Source organism: Vanrija albida, assembly GCF_041260175.1.
Source record: "Vanrija albida strain AlHP1 chromosome Unknown contig_3, whole genome shotgun sequence".
NCBI classification, from domain to species: domain Eukaryota; kingdom Fungi; phylum Basidiomycota; class Tremellomycetes; order Trichosporonales; family Trichosporonaceae; genus Vanrija; species Vanrija albida.
This window is the reverse complement of record NW_027191422.1, coordinates 2,678,750-2,695,514: the sequence shown is the minus strand read 5'-3', so window position 1 is coordinate 2,695,514 and position 16,765 is coordinate 2,678,750. Positions and strand designations below refer to the sequence as shown.

At 65.3% G+C, this 16,765-nt stretch overlaps 6 protein-coding genes across 6 annotated transcripts; 3 read left to right on the top strand and 3 right to left on the bottom strand.

Annotated features, from left to right (window-relative positions):
• Window positions 1-12: 12 nt before the first annotated feature.
• On the top strand, window positions 13-1,239 carry Q8F55_004355 (uncharacterized protein; the record flags this gene model as incomplete). Its single annotated transcript, XM_069352873.1, has 2 exons — window positions 13-19; window positions 74-1,239. 2 exons carry the CDS (start codon window positions 13-15, stop codon window positions 1,237-1,239), a joined length of 1,173 nt encoding a protein of 390 aa, XP_069210291.1.
• Window positions 1,240-1,268: 29 nt separating this feature from the next.
• On the bottom strand, window positions 1,269-4,280 carry Q8F55_004354 (uncharacterized protein; the record flags this gene model as incomplete). Its single annotated transcript, XM_069352872.1, has 7 exons — window positions 1,269-1,536; window positions 1,576-1,747; window positions 1,784-1,927; window positions 1,966-2,332; window positions 2,371-3,171; window positions 3,219-3,596; window positions 3,681-4,280. 7 exons carry the CDS (start codon window positions 4,278-4,280, stop codon window positions 1,269-1,271), a joined length of 2,730 nt encoding a protein of 909 aa, XP_069210290.1.
• Window positions 4,281-4,521: 241 nt separating this feature from the next.
• Window positions 4,522-6,288, top strand: Q8F55_004353 (uncharacterized protein; the record flags this gene model as incomplete). The annotated part of the gene is made up of 2 exons (XM_069352871.1): window positions 4,522-4,648; window positions 4,682-6,288. The coding sequence occupies 2 exons, from the start codon at window positions 4,522-4,524 to the stop codon at window positions 6,286-6,288; spliced, it is 1,734 nt and encodes a 577-aa protein (XP_069210289.1).
• Window positions 6,289-6,570: 282 nt separating this feature from the next.
• GCV2 (glycine decarboxylase subunit P) lies at window positions 6,571-9,736 on the bottom strand (the record flags this gene model as incomplete). Its single annotated transcript, XM_069352870.1, has 2 exons — window positions 6,571-9,259; window positions 9,309-9,736. 2 exons carry the CDS (start codon window positions 9,734-9,736, stop codon window positions 6,571-6,573), a joined length of 3,117 nt encoding a protein of 1,038 aa, XP_069210288.1.
• Window positions 9,737-11,076: 1,340 nt separating this feature from the next.
• On the bottom strand, window positions 11,077-12,627 carry cys12 (Cysteine synthase 2; the record flags this gene model as incomplete). Its single annotated transcript, XM_069352869.1, has 4 exons — window positions 11,077-11,332; window positions 11,367-11,896; window positions 11,942-12,068; window positions 12,104-12,627. The coding sequence occupies 4 exons, from the start codon at window positions 12,625-12,627 to the stop codon at window positions 11,077-11,079; spliced, it is 1,437 nt and encodes a 478-aa protein (XP_069210287.1).
• Window positions 12,628-13,035: 408 nt separating this feature from the next.
• Window positions 13,036-14,607, top strand: Q8F55_004350 (uncharacterized protein; the record flags this gene model as incomplete). Its single annotated transcript, XM_069352868.1, has 7 exons — window positions 13,036-13,123; window positions 13,176-13,227; window positions 13,318-13,392; window positions 13,478-13,629; window positions 13,667-13,922; window positions 13,996-14,259; window positions 14,526-14,607. 7 exons carry the CDS (start codon window positions 13,036-13,038, stop codon window positions 14,605-14,607), a joined length of 969 nt encoding a protein of 322 aa, XP_069210286.1.
• Window positions 14,608-16,765: the final 2,158 nt, after the last annotated feature.

Here is a 16,765-nt window from a genome sequence, read left to right as displayed (position 1 = left end):
CACCAGGCCACGATGCAAGGTGAGTGAGCATGCGCGCGCGCACACTGCGCCTGGCCGCTCACGCCGCGCGCAGCACCCTCCCTCGCCCAGGTCGACACGCTCTACTCGGCCGACTCGATCGAGTTCTGCCCGCACCCGGGCTTCGAGCAGTGGTTCACGTGCGGGACGTACCAGCTGCTCAAGCCGGAAGACCAGGCCAAGGCGGATGCGGAGGCGCGCGGTGAGGATGCGGGCGAGGATGCGGGCGCGTCAGCCCCTGCAGGCGATGCTAGCGCGCCCTCTGCGACCTCTGCCGTCGCCAGCGCCGACGCCTCGGACTCGGACGGCGACGCCGACAGCGAGCCCGACTACACCCCCCCAGCCCCCCGCGTCGGCCGGCTCTACCTCTACGCCCTGGACGGCACGACGCCCGTCGAATCCCAGCGCATCGAGACCGCCGCGATCCTCGACGCCAAGTGGTCGCCGCACGCCCCTGACACCCCCGAGCTCGGCGTCGCCGACGCCAAGGGCGGGCTGAGCGTCTACTCGCTCTCCGGCGGCGCGCTGTCCCTATCCGAGCGGTACGCGCTCGCCGACGACGACACGCTCGTGCTCTCCCTCGACTGGGGCGCTCCCAACGAGCTCGTCACCTCGCTGTCCGACGGGACGCTGGCGCACGTCGTGCGCCGGCCGAGCGGGCTCGCCACGGCCGCCAGCTGGGCCGCGCACGACTTCGAGCCGTGGGTCGCGGCGTGGGCAGGCCCCGACTCGGTCTGGTCGGGCGGGGACGACTGCAAGCTCAAGAGGTGGGACGTGCGCGTGCCCGACACGCCCGTGTTCGTGAATCGGCGGTTTGACGCCGGCGTGACTACCATCTCCCCCAGCCCGCACGCCGAGCACCTCCTCGCGGTCGGCAGCTACGACGCGCAGCTGCGGATCTTTGACGCGCGCAAGGCGACGGTCCCGCTCGCGGACGTCGAGCTGCCGGGCGGGATTTGGCGCACGCGCTGGCATCCGAGCGCGAGCCGCGCGGGCGACATCCTCAACGCGACGATGCACGGCGGCTTTGCGGTCGTGCGGTTGCCGACGGGCCTGGCGACGGCGGACGACCCCGCCGGCAGCCACGAGGCAGAGATCATAAAGACGTTCCCTGGCACGCTTGGGTACGGTGCCGACTGGTGCCGCCGCGACGACGGCGACGAGAGCGTCGTCGCGACGTGCTCGTTCTACGACCACGTCATGCATGTGTGGCGCGCGTAAGTGGCACAAGTACGAGTACAACAGCACGCCTACGCCTCGGCTTCGAACCCCCCGACATCTAGCTCGTCCTCCATCACATCTTCCCCATCCTCCTCCTCCCCCGCCGCCCGCTTCGCGGGCACGGTCCCGGGCCGCGCCATCTGCCGCCGGTACATGTCCGCAAACTCCTCGCTCGTCGTCGCCTCGTCCACACCCTTGTCATCGCGCACGCGAATGAATCGCGGGAAGCGGATCGACAGCCCGCGTTCACCGCCGATAAACGTCGCCGCCGCGGGGTACACTGGCGACAGCGTAATGCTGTACATTAGCACTGAACCTGCATATGCATTGACTCACTCGGCCCCACGGATCTCCCACACCTCTGACGGTGCGAACCACACGTCGGGGACGAGCCCGCCCGTCTCTACGTAGCCCAGCGGCGAGCCCTTGCTGCACACGTCGGGTGAGCCTTCAGGCGGGTACCGAACCAGCAGTGCCTTGTAGAACGCGTCGCTGAAGCCGGAGATGCCTGCATGTTAGCTTAATCGGGATACTCACCACCCACACTTGCACACTGCTTCGAGCGCGCCAGACTCGGGGTTGCGCGCAGCCAACAGGATCGGACTCCACCAGCCTGCCTTCCGACCCAGGCCCCACCATGCGCCGATGGGAACCAGGTCGAGCGAGTCGCCCATTCCCTCGAGGTAGTCTGACGTCAGCGCGCCCGCTGGTAGCGCCACAACTCACCCTTCTTGACCTTGAGCCAGCCCATGCTCCGCTGGTCGGGCTCATACGTCGCCGGGAGGGGCTTCTTACGGCCAGCCTCTACCGCTTCGCCCTCGGCGTCTCCCTCCTCATCCTCGACCTCGACGTCGATCACTTCCGTCACCACTTGTTCCCCCGACTCGAGCAGCTTGACCATCAGCCCCTCGGCCTTCTGCTCGACGACCTCGTCGAAGAAGGTGCGCAGGTCGGCCGGGCTCCTCATATCCACCGAGTCCACATTTGCAATGTGCGCAAACCGCGCCAGCATCGGGTTGGACTTGTCGGCAAACGGCTCGATGAGCGTGCGGAGAAGGTGGCGGCGGTGGGAGAATGGCGCCGACAGGAGTGGCTGCGTGGCTCAGCAGCGTACGACATGGAGCCACTCACCACATCGTTAAGCAGCATCAGATCAAACGCATACACCTCGACCACAACCTTGATGTCCTCGATCCGCACGTCCTTCTTCGCGCGGTTCGTAAGCTCCTGGAAGGTGCGGTGCTGGCCCGTGTCCTTGTCGACCGCGACGATCTCCGCATCCAAGATGAGCGACGTGACCGTGCCGGCGTTAAGCAACTCCTGAACCGTCGGCGTCGGACTGGACGACCACGACGGGAAGCCGGGCCGGGTCGGTGGCAGTGGCCTCGACAGAAGCGCCAGACCGAGCGCGCACACGTCGGGGTATTTCTCCGTCATGTCCTCGAGGTGACGGCTGAAGAGGCGAACCCACACTCTCCCGCCATCGCCCTCGACCCAGCGCCCGCCATCGTCGTTCCCCTGTGGGCCGTCGGCGCGGACGTGCATCTGCAGCCTCTGCCCGTCCAGCTTGGCCTCGGCGGCGAAAGGCAGGCTACCGAGGCGGGTGTACACCTCGTCGATGGAGCGCGTAATGCTCCCCAGCATCGGCGAGAGTGGCACGCCGACGCTGACTGGCACGCGCTGTTCCAACCCCTCGAGCCCCGGCTGGATGCCCCTGACCAGGTCGTCGTAGTTTGGATGGCGGACGTACACCCTGCGGACGAGGCGGACAGCCTCTGTACACCGCGCCTCTATCTTCTCGCGCACTGGATCTGGCCGCTTCTTGCCCTTCTCGACGACCGGCAGGATCTCCTCAAAGTCTTCCCGCGGCATTTCATGTAATGCTGCAGCGCGTGCAAACGCCGTGAGAAGCGTCAATCGCACTGCACCGATCTGATGCGTCAGTGGATGATCCTAAGATCGCGTCACATCCTACTCACCCTCAGGTTCCCGATAAGCGTGCGCACGAGGAAGCGCACCTCTTCCCCCCGCGCCTGCACCATGAGCCGCCGCACCACGTCGCCCTTGAGCTTGCCGCTCTGCTGCCCCTTGATCCTCGCGAGGCCAGTTACCCTGTCATACACGTCGCGGACCGAGAGCGGGGCGGGCGCGACCAGCGTCCGGAGGTTCGACTTGGCCTCGTACGCCACGTCTCCGGGGTCGCCGTGCTTCTCCCACAGGCGCTTGAGGTCGCGCGGCTGCAGCCCCGACACCTCCTTGATCGCCTTGGAGAGTACCATGAACCCGACGCCGAGCTCGAAGGGGACGTACGCAGGCCGGAGGTGGTTCGATAGGAGGTAGAGCGCCGCGAGGAGGTCCTGCGGGCATCGCGAGACGAGGAGGTGGAGAAAACTGGCATCAGCGTGGCTGTAGCGTAGGGCTTACTTTGTTAGCACGCGCACGATGAGCAGGCGCGACCGCGTGCTAGACACCTGCACGTACGCCCCCACGAGGATGCTGTACGGCAGCCGGCCCCCAGGCCACTTGGAGACGTCGACTTCGTCTGGGCGGAACAGGAGCGAGTCGGTGTCAAAGTCGATCGGCTCGACGGGCTCGGCGCGGGTGGAGCTGATCTTAGTGGGGCGTGATGGGCCAGCTTCTGCGTTGGGCTTGGAATCGGGATTGGGCTTGCTCTGGGGCTTGGGCTCGCGCTTTACGAACAGCGCTGCGACGGGCTTCTTCTCCACGGCGACGACCTCATCCTTCGCCGCCTTGTCCTTGCCATTGGGTTGGGGGGTGTCGCTGGCCCACTCTGCTGCCAGCTTTCGTGCAAGCATCTCGTCGCTTTCGATGTGGTTGGAAGTGAGTACCGCCTCAATCGGCACCACCTCGTCGTCCGAGTCGGTGAGGGTGACCACGCTGGGCTCGCGTTTGGCGCGATCGGCAGCTATGGCCTTGGCCTTGCCTGGTGGGGAGAAGAACGACGCGATGGATGTCTGTGCCGGCTTGGCCTTTTTCGCCTTTGACGGCGTCGAGGGAGCCGCTGGTCGCTTCGGCGGCATCTTGTCGCGATGAGGCAGAGTGGAACAGTGACAGCAGACGCGACTGTTGACATCTCGAGCAATCTTGGCTGAGTGGACCACCATACACCCGACGTCATCCAGTCATGCCAATCATCTTTCACGTGACTTACCACGTGGTTCCCACGTAACTACCACGCGGAAGCCATAATCACCCGTCGCGCCCATTGTCTCGACGCGTTTGATGTTTGCCTTCTCCTCGACCACATCACACCAGCGCAGCATGTCGTCGCAGGCGACAGAGCTCGCGCGCGTCAAGGCCGCCGTCAAGGCATGGGAGAAGGCGTTCCGCGCGGCCCACGGGCGCGCGCCGACAAAGGACGACATCCGCGCCGACACCGGCGACATCGGTGAGGCTTCGTCCTGGCGCCGCTGACGGGCAGAACAGCAGTATGCGGAGTACAGGCGGCTGGTCAAGGCCGGGGCCGCGCCTTCGGCATCTCAGAGCAGCGCGCGGGCCAGCATGGCGGAACCCGCCACACCAACGCGAGCAAAGTCACGCAGCAAGCCCGCCCCGACCGCCGAGGGCAACGCCGCAGCCGGCCCGTCGCGCGGCAAGCGGCCAGTGGACGCGCTGACCTCCACGCCGTCCCGGCACGCGAGCACGCCGAAGCGCGCGCGGCCCGACCCCAGCCCTTTCACGCCAGGCGGGGCAGGCACGCCCAAGCGTGCGGGCTATAGCGTCATCGACCCGAACCCGTTCTCCGTGTCGCCCAAGCGGCCGAACGGGCTGTTCCCCTCCCTCAGCGCGAAGGGCAAGCGGCCGTCGGCAGAGGCGGGGTCGCCGTTCATCGAGCACGACTCGCCCTTCATCCACGCCAACTCGCCGCGCAAGCTGCGCGAGGTGCTGGAGGCCAACTCGCTGCGCAAGTCGCGCGAGCGCGCCGAGATCACGCCGAGGACAAAGGCGCGGAAACGGCTCGCGGGGGAACACGTCGACGACACGCCGTTCAAGGTGCGCAAGCGGCGCGGGGAGCGCGCAGTGGGCGGGGAGCGGGGCCCGGCACCGGAATCAAGCTCGTCGGTGCACGCGTCCGACCCGGTCTCGGAGGACATTGACGACGACGACGAGGGGCTGGGCGAGACGCCCGTGGCGCCTGGCGCGGCGGCGTTCTCGCTCCTCAGCGCGGGTCGGAACGGCACGTCACGCGAGCCGGTCGAGCAGCCGTCCCGGACCAACCTGTACGCGCTGTTCCAGAAGGCGCGGCGGGACGAGCCGGCCCCGGCGGAGAGCAAGCAGACGGGGCGGGCGGCGAAGGGCAAGGCTGCGAATGGCGCCAAATCGACAGCGACGGGCAAGACGAACGGGGCCGCCGGCCGCGCCGCGCGCGCCGCCGCCATCCTCGCGGCGGCCGACGACGACATGGACGCCGAAGCGAGCACGGCGCAGCCCAGCACACCGCCAGCGCTGCCCGCCAAGTCGCCGGCGCGCACGCCGCGCCGCGCGCACGTCGTCACGCTGTCCGACGACGAGGTGGACGAGTGGGACCCCGAGGGGGAGACGCGCAAGCTCGCGGTCAGGGTGACGGGGACACGGCGGCGGGCCGTGCGCGTTGCGCCGCGGGCTGGGATCGCGAGCGACGACGAGGGGGAGGGGGAGGGGGCGGAGGGAGAGCAGGAGGGGGAGGCGGAGGTGGTGCACGAGGAGGAAGCGGACGACGCCGCCAATGCCGACGACGACGCCGACGCAGCAGAAGCCCCACACATGCTCTCGCTCCTCTCGCTGCGCTCGCCCGCCGGGCGCAAGGGCGAGCGACTCGCCGACCTGCGCGTGCGCGCGCTCCTCGACCCGACGTCGGCCGCCGCCGTGCTCCTCCGCGCCCAGAGACGCGGGCAGGACGTCTTCGGCGCCGGGGAGGACGTCGGCATCGGCGGCGGCTGGAGGGGCGAGGAGAGCGACGTCGAGGTCGTCGACGAGGCCGAGGGCGACGACGACTGGGAGAGTGACCCCGAGGGCTGGAAGGCCGAGACCGTCGAAGAGGAGTGGTAGGGCTCGGGGATAGCATTAGTTCTTGTACACCACTTGCATCAATCACGCCTGCACCGCGGGCTGCGCCGCACCAACGCTGATCCACTAACTGCATTGTTTCTGATGTTATAACACTATTTGATGAGGCAGGGTTGAGCACTGCACGATGCACAAATGACAAGGGGTATGTGTTGAACGAACACTGGGTATACCGTACGATGATTATGCCGACTCTACACGGCGGCGAGGATCTCTTCCTCGCTCGCCTGGCCACGGGGAAATGAAACGGAAAGGCGCCAGTGCTTAGGCGTAGTCGTCGACAGAGCCGCACTCGCAGATGAGGTTGAGGTCACCAGCGGCGTCGTCGACACGGCCGACAGTGGGCCAGAACTTGGACGCCTTGAGCGAGGGCACGGGGAACGCGGCCTTCTCGCGCGAGTAGGGCTTGTCCCACTCGCCGGCGGTGATGACGTGCAGAGGGTGGGGAGCGTTCTTGAAGACGTTGTTCTCCTTGGACTGCGTGCCGGCAACAATCTCGTCGGCCTCCTTGCGGATCTCGATGAGCGCGTTGATGAAGCGGTCAAGCTCGTGCTTGGGCTCCGACTCGGTGGGCTCGATGAGCCAGCAGGTTGAGATGGGCCACTGGGCGGTAGGGGGGTGGAACGAGTAGTCCTGGAGACGCTTGGAGAAGTCGGGGACGCGGAGGCCGGCAGTCTTCTCAAACTCGGCAAGGTCAATCAGGAGCTCGTGCGCAACACGGCCGTTCTTGTTGTGGAAACGGATGTTGTAGTAGGGGCGGAGACGCTCGGCAATGTAGTTGGCGTTGAGGAGCGCAATCTTGGACGAGTCGGTGAGACCGACGCCGCCGAGCATCTTGATGTAGGCCCACGAGATGAGGTTGATCGACGCCGAGCCGAAGGGAGCGGCCGAGACGGCCGTGACAGCCTTCTCACCGCCAGTCTTGACGAGAGGGTGGCCGGGAAGGAAGGGGGCAAGGTGCTTCTTGACCGAGATGGGTCCGACACCGGGACCACCACCACCGTGGGGGATGGAGAAGGTCTTGTGGAGGTTGGTGTGCGAGACGTCACCGCCAACGTGGCCGGGCGAGGTAAGACCGATGAGGGCGTTGCAGTTGGCGCCGTCAACGTAGACCTGACCACCGTTGTCGTGCACAATCTTGTTGGCCTCCTCGATGCCCTCCTCGAAGACACCAAAGGTCGAGGGGTAGGTGACCATGAAGGCGGCAAGGTTGTCCTTGTGCTTCTCAGCCTTGGCCTTGAGGTCGGCAAGGTCGAGCGAGCCGTCGTCGAGGGCCTTGACGGGGACGACCTTGTAGCCGATCATGGCAGCCGAGGCCGGGTTGGTGCCGTGGGCCGAGAGGGGGATGAGACAGACGTCACGGTGGCCCTGGCCGTTGGACTCGTGGTAGGCCTGGATGACCTTGAGGCCGGCGTACTCGCCCGAAGCACCCGAGTTGGGCTGGACCGAGGTGGCGTCGTAGCCAGTGACGAGCGAGAGGTCGCGCTCAAGCTCGGTGAGCATGGTAGCGTAGCCCTGGGCCTGGTCGACGGGGGCGAAGGGGTGGACGCCGCCAAACTCCTTCCACGAGAGGGGGACCATCGAGCTGGTCGAGTTGAGCTTCATGGTGCACGAGCCGAGAGGGATCATGCCGTGGACGAGCGAGTAGTCCTTCTGCTGGAGGTGCATCATGTAGCGGAGCATGTCCGACTCGGAGTGGTGCTTGTTGAAGACGGGCTGGGTGAGGAAGGGGGTGGTGCGGGCGAGGTTGCCGGCAATGGGGAGGGTCGAGGCGGCCTCGGCGTTGAGCGAGAGGCCGCGCGAAAGCTCGTCGAGGACCGAGGGGTCGATCTCGGCCTGGCCCTTGACGCGGTAGAAGACGTTGGTAATGTCGGTCAGGTCGAGGGGGCCGACCGACTCATCGAGGGTGATACCAACGGTCTTGTCGTCGATCTGGCGGAAGTTGATGCCAGCGGCGACGGCGGCCTTGTGGACGTCGGCAGCGGTGACACCAGCGGTCGAGACGTCGAGGGTGAGCGTGTCGAAGAAGGTCTTGTTCACGGTGGTGAAGCCGAGCTTGCCGAGAGCCTCGGAGAGGACGCGGGTAAGGCCGTGGACCTTGCCGGCGATCTTGCGGAGACCCTCGGGGCCGTGGTAGACGGCGTACATGGCAGCCATGTTGGCGAGGAGGGCCTGGGCCGTGCAGACGTTCGAGGTGGCCTTCTCGCGGCGAATGTGCTGCTCACGGGTCTGGAGGGCAAGACGGTAGGCGGGGGCACCGCTCGTGTCCTTGGAGAGACCGACGATACGGCCGGGGAGCTTGCGCTTGAGCTCGTCCGAGACGGCGAAGAAGGCGGCGTGGGGGCCACCGTAGCCGAGGGGAACACCGAAGCGCTGCGAGTTGCCGAGAACAATGTCGGCACCCCACTCTCCAGGGGGCTTGAGCATGGTAAGAGCGAGGAGGTCGGAAGCGACGACGACCTTGGCGTCGTTGGCCTTGACCTTCTGGGCGACCTCGGCCCAGTCGCCAATCTCACCGTTGACGTCGGGGTACTGAACAAGGGTGCCGATGAGCTTGTCACCGAGCTTGTCAACCTCGGCGGCGAAGCCCTCGTTGCTCTCGGCAATCTTGAGGTCGACGCCGAAGCCAGTGGCACGTGTACCGAGGACAGCAATGGTCTGGGGGGCAACGGTAGGCGAGACGAGGAAGACGTTCTTGCCCTTGGAGAACTTGTTCTTGGGCACGCCCGCGACGCACATGGCCATGGCCTCGGCGGCGGCAGTCGCCTCGTCAAGGAGCGAGGCGTTGGCGATGGGGAGGCCGGTAAGCTGGATGGCCACGGTCTGGAAGTTGATGAGCGACTCGAGACGGCCCTGCGACTGCTCGGGCGAGTAGGGCGTGTAGGCCGTGTACCAGCCGGGGTTCTCGAACACGTTTCTCTGGACAACCGGAGGGACAATGGCGTTGTGGTAGCTGCAGTACGTCAGCGCTGTGCTCGTTCCCACACTGCCACACGACTCACCCCATGCCAATGTAGCTCTTGAGGGGCTTGTTCAGGCCGGCAATCTCCTCGACTCGGCGGCGGAGCTCGAGTTCGGAATATGGCTCAATGTCGGTCGAGTCAAACTCCTTTGTGCGCACGCCCTGGGGGATGGTGGACGCGACAAAGTCGTCGAGCGTCTTGTATCCGAGCGTGGCGAGCATGTCCTCGACGTCGCGCTCGCGGGGGCCGACGTGGCGGGGGGTGAACGTGTCGAGCGGGGTGAAGATGGAGCTCGTCGAGGGCGAGTACGACTTGGAGGGGGGGTTGGGGTGGGGCTGGGTGGCCGTGGTCGAGTGGGCGACTGGGCGCGTGGGGTGGGGGTTGGCACGGACGGCCGAGAGGTGGAGCGCGCGGGTGCGCAGCGCCGGGGCGCGGAGTGCGCGGCGGGAGAGCACCGCGAGGGACATTGTGAGGATGAGGTGGGTGGGAGGAGGGGGGGGGAGGAGGAGATGCTCGCTCGCTCGCTCGTCTAGGACGTTGTCGCGGCTATGAGTGGGGCCGGGGAAGGCAGAAGGCAGGGGTGTGTGTGGCACAGACGACGCTGGCTGAGATAGCGATAGCGGTGGCTAGCTGCTGCTGCTTTTGAGTCGTCGCTGCCTGTGGTGGCTAGCGATGCTCTACGAGTGGTGAGTAAGAGTCAGTGGATGGAGAGGAGTAGAGAGGAGAAAAGGTTGCCTCTGGGGGGTTATCTGGGCTCGACATCGTAGAATGTCTGCCCACGACGATAGGCTGTGACGTTGTTTTCCAACAACTTGGTATTTTCCAAGGAACTGGTCGCCCTCCACCGTCCTTGGAAATTCGGGCCAGGCGGGGGGCGGGGGGTGCAAGGCGTGGCGCGGGGCGCGTCTGTTACTCACGCGCCATACTCCAAATTGCCTTCCCTTGCCTTCCCCCGCCCCGCGCGCGTACCGTGCCCCGCGTGCTTTTCCAACACTCACTCTACTCCAATACCGGCGACCCCGCTAATCGTTAAACCGCGGCACGGCGCCATGCATTGCGCCGACAATGCAACAGCCAGTAACAGCGCGCGCGCGACGCATGCATGCCTGCTCGCTACCCACCGCGCCGGCGTGCGCACCTCGGCGCCGATGCATAGGCCAAGTCCAAGGCTGCAGGCCGACGCCAAACCCGGAGCCACGCCCCGAGCCCGCGTCGACCGAATATCTCCAGTCGCGTGCGTCACGAGGCCGCGTCCCGATCTGCAGGCTACGCGCGTACGTGCTCTCTGATCTCTGAGCCTCCTGCCTCCTGCCTCATGCCTCCTGCCCATCGTGGCGTCCCCCCGTCTGTCCCGACTACCGCGGCGGCCTGGTGTGCATTGCTGCAGGCCGACATGGACGGCGTAGCCAGCTCGCAGCGGCGCCCACCGGCACTCACTCAATTGTGCGGGACCGCCATCCCGGCCATTGTAGCCGGCGCGTGCGTGCTGTCTTACGCCGCCGCCGCCACCGCCCGCTCGGAGCATGCCTTATTGGAACTGATTCTGGAACCGTTCTTGGAATTTATTGTCCGGCGCCTTTGCTTGAATACCATTTCCATAATACGCTTTACACTTTCCAACAATGACCTCGTGGCGGCGAGGCACGAGGCACGTGTGGAAATGACGACGGGCGAGTGGGAGGGATGACTGAAGCAATGCGAGGCATTGGACAAGCATGTGTTGGGGGGTACATATACTTGGAGCGCAACGTAGAGGCCACATCGCTGTAGCATGTGCTAGATGATGCATATGCCCGCGCCCCCGCGCCTACTCCTTCAAGATCTTGTCAATGATACCGGCGTCGATGGCAATGCCGTGGTTGGCGAGGTACTCGTCCGACCAGAACTTTGTCTGGTGGCGCGCGCCCGAGTCGCACAGAATCGTCACGATGCGCGAGCCCGCGGGCAGCGTCTTGGCCAGCCTGATCGACGCGACGAGGTTGCACGCGCTCGACGAGCCGAGGAACAGGCCGTCGTTGGCCACGAGGTAGCGCGACATGGCCACGGCCTCGACGTCGGTTATCCTGCCTGTCAGCGTACGCCGGCACCCACACCCACCTGTACGCGTCGTCGATAACCGCCTCGCCGAGCTCGAAATTATGCGTGATGCGGTTGATGCCGATCCCCTCGACGACCGTGTCGACCTGGTACCGCCGCTTGGTGCCCTCGCTCTCCTGCGGCGCGTACATGACGCCGTACCGCACCTTGTTGTACAACCCCGAGCCCTCGGGGTCGGCGAGCACGACCTGGATGCCGGGGACGGCTTCTTTGAGGTACACGCCCGTGCCGGAGATGGTGCCGCCCGTGCCCGCGCCGGACACGAACGCGTCGACGTGCCCGCCCGTCTGGCGCGCAATCTCGGGCCCGGTCCCGTGGTAGTGCGCCTGGAAGTTGGCGTCGTTCTCAAACTGGTCAGCGAAGAAGCCGCGGGGCTTCTTGTCGTATGCGAGTCGGTGCGCCTGGGTGGGGGTGCCGTACACGTCCTCCCGTGTCGCCTGGGTCGACACCACGACGTCCTCCTCCGTCGCCTTGCCCTTGGTCGGCAGGTCGACGTTGCCAAACTCGTGGGCACGCCGGCGGGCCAGGTTCTGGCCCTTTAGCACTGCACCCAATGACGATAGCTCAGTACTCACGACAAACTGGTTCTGGTCGACAATGCTGACGGGCGGTACTCTCTCCACCGTGGCACCCAGTCGCTCGAGCACGAGGACCTTGTCGATGGCCACGTCGCTCGGCATGATGATATGCGCTTCGTACCCCCTGCATGTCAGCGATGCAACTACCTCCCGACCCACTTTGCCTTGCCGACCGTCGCGAGCGAGATGCCCGTCGACCCGACGGTGCCTTCGAAGAGCACGCTGCCGGTGTGCGGGTGGAGGAGGCCGCGCGACTCTGCGTCCTCAATGACGCGGAGTGCCACGCGGTCCTTTACACTGCCTCCGGGGTTCAAAAACTCGCACTTGCCGAGGATTTCCACGCCCAGCGCGTCCGACAACGAGTTGATGCGCACGAGCGGCGTGTTGCCAATGAGCCCCGAGACGCCGGGCACAATCTCGTCGCTGCGCAGCTCGATCGGGCGCGGTGGCAGCGCCTTGGACGACAGCCGGCGACGCCGGGCCTCGCGCTTGCCGTGCACAAAGAGCGCGAGACGCCCCGACGAGAGGGACAGGGTGATGCCGACGGCGAGGCCGATGATGAGGTCGCGCGTGAGTCGCCGTGGGAGGCGCGCGCCGAGCCGCTCCCACACGCGCGCGTTCCATGCCGAGACTGCTGCTAGCGCGCTGGACAGGCCGGCGCCCCAGCTGCTGCTGTTGCTCATTGTGGGATGTGCTCTCGAAGTAGGTTTGCAGTCGAGAGGAAGGTGGTGCACATCTGGCTCGATTTCGTCATTGAAAGTCGGTGGGCGGAGATTGAAGACAGTCCGCCTGCTCCGCCGCGCGCGCCCGACTAAGACTGACGCGGATTAACTTAATCGACACGTCTCCGACTACTGAAGGCAACTTTGTTTCTGGCCGGGTTAGTTAGCTCTTGCCATAGCCGGATAACATTTAGAACACCAAGACACGACGGCGTCTGCATAGCGAGCATCGACATCTCGACAACACTCTCTTCTTCTTCTTCTTTACTCTCTACTCCCTCTTCTGCCGTCTCTCTCAACACCGCAGCACGCAAGAACGCCCGCTCGCACCCACCCATCGTAATCGCTCAGGCCCACCTTCCCCTAACAATGACGCAATTCAACCTCGTCGACATCCCAATCAACTCGCTCCTCAAGAACGAGGCGGCAGTCAAGGGATCCCTCGTCCTCATCACTGGTGCGTCCGAGAGCGTGACGAGCGCACAGGCTGCATAGCTGACGCGCATCAGGTGGTGCCTCTGGCTTTGGTCGTCTCCTTGCTGGGCAGCTTGCCAAGGCTGGGTGAGTGAATGCTGCAACCCTGGCTTCTCGACCCATTAGCACTGGGTTGCACGGGTCGCACTATTGAATGCATGTGCTGATTACAACCAGCGCATCCCTCTTCCTCGTCGACCTTAACGAAGTCGCGCTGGCCGCCCTGGTGGCCGAGATCAAGGGCAAGGGAGGGTAAGTCAATGCCCGAGTAAGCTTTGGTGGTGGCAACTTGAAACCCGCCTAAGCTTGGTATCCGACCACCACTGACACCCAATAGTTCGGCCGCCTCTGCGCCCGCCGACGTCACGAGCACGGACGCCCAGCGCTCCGCGTTCGAGGCCTGTGTCAAGGCGTTCGGCCGCGCCCCAGACATTGTGTACGCCAACGCTGGTGTCAACGGCGATGACAACTTTGAGGAAGACGATGGAGGTGGGTGGGAGGACTAGAACGCGCCTGACTTTTGCAGGAGACGCACCCCAGCCGTGGCGCGACATCACGTACAAGATCAACTTCCGCGGCATGGTCATTACTTCGGCGCTCGCCCAAGAGTTCTGGGCAAAGTCGCCAGCCAAGGCCCCGCGCCGCCTCGTCTTCACCGCCAGCATGGGTGGCGTCAACGGCATTCCGTCCGGCTCGTGCTACGCTGCCAGTAAGCACGCGACGCTCGGTATCTGGAAGGGCCTTGCCGACGACCTCGCTTCGGGCAAGCTGAGCGGCTTCACGTGAGTACTCGCCGGTCAAAGACGACGATCAAGGACGCTCGAGCGCTGCGTCGCAGGAGCTGACACGTTTCAGCGTCCACGCCATGTGCCCCTTCTTCGCCGCCACGGGCATTCTCCCCGCCGCTGTCCGCTTCTTCCTGGCGGGCGTGCCCCTCGTCGAGGTCCCGACCGTCTCGAACGCGCTCGTGTACATTGCTGCCGGGTCCAATGAGCTGGGCGACGACGGCGCTATTCTCATTCCCGACGCTGGCAGCCCGTCGATCCTTCGCGCCAAGGACTACGACCCGCTCGTCCAGGAGTTTTCCGATGCCCTGGATCAGAGGATTGCTCGCGAGAAGTGAGTGGAGTGCAAGTGGTTCTGTTGGAGTCTGTGCTTTTGTTGTGCCATCTTTGTGGCGCGGCGGCGGGCCCCGCCTGCCGCCCTCCGACCATGTGCCCGTCTGCGTCCGTCGGACTGGTCACTTGGTTTCGCCGGCGTGCCTTCGGATCGACATTGAAGATCTGATCTCGAGATCGGTTGGGCGTGGGCGAGGCTCTGGGACCTGTTGTGCATCCGAGTTCCGTTGGAGCAATGTGCAGAGCTGATTGCGTCTTTCGTCACAGGAGCAACGCTGCTGCTGGCGGCTGGGGTCAGTGGTTTAGCGACGTGAGCAACATCTTCAACCGCACGGCTGCAGCGGCGTAAATAGATCGGCCGTGGGGTGTCCACGCGGACGAGTGGTTGCGGATGCGAGCAGCATTGCAGCCAGTGTCTTTGGTGAGTAGGGCTTGGTGAGAACTGGAGTGATCCAGTCAAAGGGTCGAATGTGGGCTAGAACACTTCTGCCTAAACTGGGCCTGGCAAGATCCAGTTTGAGTGGGGTGGGCGATGCCAAGGGGGGGGGCTTTGCTTTGGGCCATAGCCGCCGTCGCGGTAGCCGTTAGGAGCACCACGCCTCACTCATGCCGCGCGTGCCGAGCAGAGCCGAGCATTTTAGCTTGTACTGTGGCGCCCATGGTATTTGGAGCGACATTGGCTGACGGCGTACTAGGTCGACGCGCGTTGAATTGGAGCGTGCGTGCTGTTGGTGGGCTGATGAAGCGACGGGACGGGCTAGCTCATGCTGCTTGCTTGGTAGTTTGTATACAATTTGCCATGTCAAGGTTGTAGATACCCTTTCGAGTGGCATTGTGCGTTGGCGCGTTGGTCTTGCCGCGGCAGGTCGGCAGGTCGGTCGTGCTCGGTGCCGTCTAGTGCGTGCGTCTAGTTCGGCGGCAGCTCGGCCCGTGGCCCGCCCGGCCGGCCCGCCGAGTGATCACAAGCGCAGCATGCTGTCCATTGTCATGGTCGGCAGCCGTCGTCGTCGTCGACCGTCGCGAGACCCGACGCAAACGAGCAAGAGATCTAGGGGCGGGAAGCGGGCACTTTGCATGCCGCGTGCGCGCGCGAGAGAGCGACATCCCGCGGCCGGCCCAGCACGCACTGCACTGCATACCCACGACGGCACGGTGAATCCTTTGCAGCATGCATGAGCACAATACATGTGTGAGACGGCCAACAATGAGCGGCGGGCGGTGGATGGGCTGGGCTGGGTGGGTTGGCTGGGCTGGCTGGATCTGGTCGTGCCAGCCGTGCCGCCACCTACGTTGTGTCGCTGGCTGCTGTCGCTCGCGTTGCCCGTCCGCCCCCCGCCCCTCCCCCCGCCCCGCTGCGCCGCCAGCCCGGCCCAAACAGATCTCGGCCAAATTGAGCGAGATCTGGGAACGGGGGTCGGGCGGTCGGGCGCCGCCGCCACCGACCCCACCTGCACCTGGGCTGGCTACACCTGGGCCACTCACTTCCCTGGGCCTTTCTGCCTCCCCCTCCCCCACCCTCGCAATAGCTCCGAGATCGCCCTCGCCTCGCTCTCGCCCTCGCTCGCCCCCCCCCCTCGTCCCCCCCCTCGCATGCGGTGCACCCACTGCCCTGCCCGTGCATGTCGCGATGAATGAATGCGGCGGCCAGTTGCCGCGGCGGCCGTCACCGCTAGACGCACAAGAGATCCGGCTTGTCGCCTGCCGAGACTGGCTCTGGGTCGCTGGCTGGGTTGGCAGATCGGCGGCTGGCGGCTGCCCCTGGGCCTCGCCGCTGCTCTCCTCTGCTCTTGGCCTCGCCTCGCCCGCCCGCCCGCCCCGATTGCTCTTGCTGCCTGCCGGAGCGCGCGGCGGCGCGGCGCGGCACGCGTAATACTTTGTTTAGCCTTAGCGTCGTCGTTTGTCAGTCGTCGTCGTGGGCCGTCGTCGTCGCCTGCTGCAGCTGGATCCCGCTCCTGGTATTCCAGCGACACTTCGCTTGGCCGGCCGGGTGGGTGGCTTATCCTGCGTCGCTTGTCTTGTTGAGCGAGCGTCGGTATCAGTCAAGTCTCGTCGTCCTCTCGTCCTCCTCGGGCCACTCCCAGCACAACCCCCCCCCGACGTCACGCCGAGGCCTTGCTTGCTTGTCATACTCTCTCATCTTGCATCATCATCACTGCTCATACTTTATTCCTCGGCACCAGGATCATCATCATCATCCTCCACACCCACCCACCCCCACACCCAACTCATACACGACGCAACCGACGCACTCACTGCATCCAACATCACCCCCCATCCGTCACCTTGCCCCATCCCCCCGCTCCGCTGCGGCATTCAAAAGCCCCTCGACGCCCCGCCCCGCTGGCCCGCCCGCCTCGACACGTCTGCGCGGCCAAAGCACGTCCCATCCCACACGCATTCCCTTGCGCCGACCGACCTCCGTCCCGATCTTTTGGATTGTGCAACAGCCGACCGTCGCGACTCACCCTACACTATTCATCGGGCATCGTGACTGTCCGTCTCCCCGT